The sequence below is a fragment of the Sander vitreus genome, chromosome 15 (genome assembly GCF_031162955.1).
Source record: "Sander vitreus isolate 19-12246 chromosome 15, sanVit1, whole genome shotgun sequence".
NCBI lineage: Eukaryota > Metazoa > Chordata > Actinopteri > Perciformes > Percidae > Sander > Sander vitreus.
The window spans coordinates 131,288-137,500 of record NC_135869.1 but is presented as its reverse complement, the minus strand read 5'-3'; the positions used below and the strand labels follow the sequence as shown (position 1 = coordinate 137,500).

The window sequence follows — 6,213 nt, the reverse complement described above, 5'->3', positions numbered from 1 at the left end:
TGATGATTTTGTTGGCGCTTTGTTTAACTCTTCTTTAGGCGTTACCTTTAGTCAGTGTTTGATAAAAAGAAACTTATTCTGGAGAGAACAAAAGGCAAAACTAACCAGTATAAAAACATATTTTCATAGAAACAATTTATTTTCTTTCTGTTTGTTTATATTAGCAGAATGAGTAGAAATAGTTACGAATGAAATAAAGATCCTACTGAGCATGTGCAGAGCGTCATCACGATGACAGAGCTGAGAGAAGATGCTGTGATGACCCTGCACTATTCTGCTCTCTGATTGGCTGCTGCCTCCCTCCTCTCTTCTGCCTCACACACACACAGACACACACACCCACACACACAGACACACACACGATTGATAGACTTGATTTGATTGAACATCAACTATGATTAAATAAAACAACCTAGTCCCGAACAATATTAAAAAATTGTTCCTTAATAGAGATGGGGGACATCATTTGGGGGGGAGTTCATTTTGAAATATCATTATGTCCGTACAAAATTAAACACATTTTTTTATTTCTATATGTGGAGGGAAGCTGTGGAACGGACTGAGTGCATCGCTAAAGCTAAGCTAAGCCAAGCTGAAGTTCGTGCATGAGCCAGTTAAAGAAGCAGTTCCAAAATATGTTTTTTTACAAGCTACAGGGAGACGTTTTCACAGATTTTTATAAATGATAAAGGAGAAAGTTTGAGAAAGATTTCCACATCTTTTATCCATATCATTCTTTCAGAAATCGGATTTATATACGTCCAACTTTTAACAGCACAAACACAACTTAAATGATTATTTGGACTATGTATTTGTATCCTCGATTCATCACACATATAGAATATGAAACATATTCAGACAGAAACATCAGACTTTCAAACTCTCTCACAACTTGTGCAGTTTAACTCATGGATCCAGTCGTCCACTCAGTACTCCACAAACCCAAAGTCTCGGTGCTGAAATATCTGCCTTTAAAAACCTTGAATGTTCTCTTTTCTCTGTCTCTCTTGTGTTGTGGTCCTGCAGCACTCGACGCTGTCACGTAAGTTTGTGGAGGTGATGACTGAGTACAACACCACGCAGTCCAAGTACCGTGACCGCTGCAAGGACCGCATCCAGAGACAGCTGGAGATCAGTGAGTTATACTACACAACGCACAACACAACATACAGTCACATTAGCATCCAGAGACAGCTGGAGATCAGTGAGCTATACTACACAACACAACACAACACACAACACAACATGCAACACAACATACAGTCACACTAGCATTCAGAGACAGCTGGAGATCAGTGAGTTATACTACACAACACAACATACAACACAACACACAACACAATACACAACATACAACACACAATCTGTCACTTTTTCTCTGAAGTTTCTGTCAATGTCATTGCTGTGTTTTTTTTCTTATTATCTTTGACTTTTCATTTAGCCTGCTGGCGCCCTCATCAGGCCGGCCCCGGGGACATGTGGCGGTGTGACGTACGATGCGTCAGCGTTTCTCTCTCTAACCGTCTTCTTCTCTGTTTTCTGTCTGCAGCCGGGAGAACCACCACCAACGAAGAACTAGAGGACATGTTGGAGAGTGGCAAGCTGGCCGTCTTCACCGATGATGTAAGCATCGCACCGAGCCTTTACCTTAACCTGCGCCATTCTGCGTCCCTAACGGCTGGTTATCAGGACGCAGAATCGCCCCACGGTGCGCTGGGACATCCGGTGAACACGGCCGCTGTCACATGGCATGTAACATTAGGAACATGCACCAGGGAAAGCTCTTATTTTGAAGGAGTTACCGCACATTTTTCATGTGATCCTTCAAATCTCTTTCGCTCTTTTCTCCCTCTTTTCTCTCTTTTCTCCCTCTTGTCTCTCTTCTGTCCCTCTTTTCTCTCTTTGTGACAGAGTCACATCACATGTATAATGTGCTCCTTCAGAATAAAAACGCGACTCTGTGCATGCGCCTCTGCCTCTGGCCAGAGAAGAGTAACTGTAACTTAACGCCGAGCTGAAAATTTGAAACCTTTCACACTGAAAGCAGGTTTTCAGCCGGCGGTAAGTTACTCTGGGAGCCGGTGGTAAGTTACTCTGGGAGCCGGTGGTAAGTTACTCTGGGAGCCGGTGGTAAGTTACTCTGGGAGCAGGTAAGTACGGTGACACTGGAGAAACTGGAGTTCAAAGGTCGCGACAACATTTTACACCGACCGAAGTTTCAGGCTGAAAGAAAGAAAGTCTTCTCTAACAGCACGGTATGTCCAAATATTCGAATGATCACACAAAGCCTCTGAAAAATGTAGAGCATCATTTCACTCATAAAGGGAAAAAAACTGTCTTTACACGGGTGGATTTGATTCAACTGGAATCAGCCAAGTTTGAACATGGCCTAAGTTGCTTTTGCTTGTAATTTAAAACTGTCTGAGTGTGTTAAAGTCCGGCGTCTCCCACAGATCAAGATGGACTCTCAGATGACCAAGCAGGCTCTGAACGAGATCGAGACCCGACACACCGAGATCATCAAGCTGGAAAACAGCATCCGCGAGCTGCACGACATGTTCGTCGACATGGCCATGCTCGTCGAGAGCCAGGTACGTTACGCATAGTGTATGTGTACTGCTTTCTCTCAGCAAACTCACTTTCAGACATGTAAATGTATGTGTGTTTTTGGAGTTTTAGTGCTCACATCTCAATGTCTGCGTGTGTTTTCAGGGCGAGATGATTGACAGAATTGAGTACAACGTGGAACACTCCGTCGACTACGTGGAGCGAGCCGTATCCGACACCAAGAAGGCCGTCAAATACCAGAGCCAGGCCCGCAAGGTAACCGCTCTCTCCAGTTACTACCGTCAGGCAGAAAAGACCCGGAGAAACATTCACAAGAAAATCTTTCATCCCCTCTGCAATAACCACTCTAAACAACAGGAAATAGACTCTGTACAGCTGCTGTTTTAAATGAGCCTTGTCGAAGGAACATTTCTGTCAATAGACAGACAGTAACGTTATCTATCTATCTGTCTGTCTGTCTGTCTGTCTATCCATCTCTCTATCTATACAGTATGTCTGTCTGTCTATCTGTCTGTCTGTCTGTATGCTGACGATACCGCTATCTATCATCCATCCATCTATCATCTATCTATCTGTATCTATCTATCTATCTATCTATCCATCTTTCTATCTGTCTATCTATCCATCTTTCTATCGATCTGTATATCTATCTAACTATCTATCTATCCATCTTTCTATCTGTCTATCTGTATGCTGACGATGCCGCTATCTATCCATCCATCCATCCATCTCTGTCTCTGTCTGTCTATCTAACTATCTATCTATCTATCTATCTATCTATCTATCTATCTATCTATCTCTCTGTCTGTATATCTGTCTGTCTGTCTCTCTATATATCTATCTATCTGTCTATTTGTCTGTCTGTCTATCTGTCTATCTGTATGCTGACGATGCCGCTATCTATCTATCTATCTATCTATCTATCTATCTATCTATCTATCTATCTATCTATTTGTCTATCTGTCTGTCTGTATGCTGACGATGCCGCTATCCATCCATCCATCTGTCCATCTATCTATCCATCTCTCTATCTATCTGTCTGTCTGTCTATCTGTCTGTCTGTATGCTGACGATGCCGCTATCTATTCATCTATCCATCTATCTATCCATCGATTTATTATGTTTATTAGAAAAACATAAAAGCTGTGTCCATTTAGGAGAAATGGTCTGCTGTAAGAAACATCCCCACTGTGAGTGTTAACCAGCGCTTTATGTCCGTCGTGTCCCCCTGCAGAAGAAGATCATGATCATCATCTGCTGCGTCATCCTGGGCGTGGTCCTGGCGTCGACCATTGGCGGCACGCTGGGCTTCTAGAGACGCTCCGCCGAGCTGCCGCCACCGTGACGCCCGCCGCTGACCCAACCGTCCGACCGCCAGCAGAGAAAAGACACACCGACGACGACGACGACAACTACGACAACACAAAAACTTGAAACACAAATGCAAGACAGATAAACCAATCAGCTAGGAAGAGATAACCAATCACAGATAAGAGGAAACACCACGGGGTTGGGTGGGGTTCAAAAAACAAAGACAAAAAAAAAAACACAATAAAAACGCCATCACATTATAGCTGACTTAAATACTTAACGTATACAAAAAGAAGGTCAGATAAACCTATTTACTACAGCTGTACATGTAAATGTATTGAACATATGAAGCAACACATGGGTTAGCTACCTGTAAAAAATGATTACCTATAATATGACATTTACTTGTCTGTTGGTTTGTTTTGCTTTTTTCTCCTATTTTTTAAAAAGTTTTTTTCGTTTTTCGGGAGTCTCCGAGGACAGTGATGGTGACGGCTGCCGGATGCGAGTTCTACGGGACGAAGCGTTTCCCAGAGCCAAACTTTAATTTGTGTGTTAATTTCTTACATTTATGTGAAGTGTCTGGAAGCGAGCACTTAATGGAAGAACATAATAAATGTGCCCGGCTTTCCAGTTTTTTTCTCCTTAAAATGGACAAAGTCTCTTCGGCTTTACAGAAACTCTAGAGGAACGCTGTCCCGCAGGGCGAGCACCCGCTGGCTTTGTTAGAAACAACTTTGTCCCCTTTGTTTCCAGGAGGGAGGGTCCGACCTCGCCGTTTTGGCTCAGACGCCTCTTTAGCCCGCCTCTCTTTCGCCTCGGTCAGCCTGTTAAATTAGCATAGACCGGCAAAGCTAGGCCTGCCACGCACCGTTCATACAAACGCCAAGGAAAGTAAGTGATGCGCTGCACACCGAACCGAAACAATTTTTCACAGCCAAGACGATTGGTTGAGAAAACTAGATGCGTGTGTTTTTTTGGACAGGCGTCATTGCAACGTGGCAGGTTTCCACTTAAAAAACAGCCTCCCCTTCTTGTCTCATCTATCCAACATCAGGGTTTCCCCCAGAAAACTTGTTCAGCCCAGTGGAAACGGTCACAGACTGATGGCAGCGTTAACGTAGAGCCCAATAGTTTCTGTGATGACAGATTCATGGACAGAACCCGGAATCGGCGAAACTGGGAATAAAAAAAAAAAAAGCTGATTCCATATACATTATCCTACGTTAAGTCAGTGCTGAAAGCTACCTGGAGATTTGAAACTGTGACTGCGTCTTGAGTTTCCAACCGAGCCGTCTCGCTGTAACTGTAGTTTTAAATTAAATACGTTACAACATAATGCCCAGTGGCTTGCAATACACCGGGGGAAAACCCAGTCCAACCAAAGAGCGGGGGGGGGGAGGAGAAAGGGCCGTTAGTTTTCTGCTGAATCTGATTTGACAACATGACATTTGACTGACAGGTGAACGGTGGGGAGGAAAGGGGATGGAGGAGGGTTTTAGTTAAAGGAGGGTGGGAGGAGACGGACAGTCAATCTATGCAGTTTAGATAAGAGGAAGTCCCGCCTCTGCCACCCCCAAAGATAGCCAATGAGGATCGGGGGGGGGGGTTCACGTTACTCATCACGCTGATCGCTGTAGAAATATCGTAGTCTAATCTGTGTGGGTGTCATCTCCAAAGCTACATCTACACTGCTACGTTTTTGGTTTAAAAAGGAATATCTTCTGCTACGTTTCCCCCTCTCATTCCCCCTGCTCTGGAGTTCCCCCCTCTCAGTCCCCCCGCTCTGGCGTTTCCCCCTCTCATTCCCCCTGCTCTGGCATTTTCCGAGCCCCTAAACCGGAGCCATTTGGAAACACTTCTGCTCCGCCAACGTTTCTCCTCCTGATTGAGTCTTATCTGTCCTGACGTCTCGTTCTCTGAGACTTAAAGCTACTAACGTTACCATGGCACGCTGCCTAGTTCTTCTACTGGAGATTAAAAAAAACACGTTTTTGGCAAAACTCGGCCTAAAAACCAAAACGTAGCAATGTAAATGTAGCCTTTGAAACTGTCCCAACCGTTCTCCCGGTAGATTCTGAAAAAATGAAGAGAACACATTAAAAAGTCAAGAAGAAAAGTAAACGAAAACATTACGAAACTGGCAAACGAGATGGAGACAGAGAATGTAGAAATCTCTGAAGCTGCTGCTGGCGTGCCCCGGATACCTGAGTGTCGTGGTTTATATCGTTTTTTTTTGTTTTTTTTTAAATTAGGGAACGTTTGTTGCTTCGTTGTTTCGTGGTGCTGCTGTTTTTAGTGCGTGCTTGCGTGATGTGTCCCGTGACGTATCGG

At 44.0% G+C, this 6,213-nt stretch overlaps 1 protein-coding gene across 1 annotated transcript in view; it reads left to right on the top strand.

The window, feature by feature from the left end:
• LOC144529764 (syntaxin-1B) overlaps positions 1–4,991 on the top strand; it is a 5,132-nt gene extending 141 nt beyond the window's left edge. The window contains exons 2-6 of the mRNA XM_078269043.1: positions 1,027–1,135; positions 1,550–1,623; positions 2,454–2,591; positions 2,713–2,823; positions 3,806–4,991. Of these exons, the coding sequence (XP_078125169.1) occupies positions 1,060–1,135; positions 1,550–1,623; positions 2,454–2,591; positions 2,713–2,823; positions 3,806–3,883 (477 nt within the window). The 5' untranslated portion in view covers positions 1,027–1,059 and the 3' untranslated portion in view covers positions 3,884–4,991. The remainder of the gene's footprint in view (positions 1–1,026; positions 1,136–1,549; positions 1,624–2,453; positions 2,592–2,712; positions 2,824–3,805) is intronic.
• Positions 4,992–6,213: the final 1,222 nt, after the last annotated feature.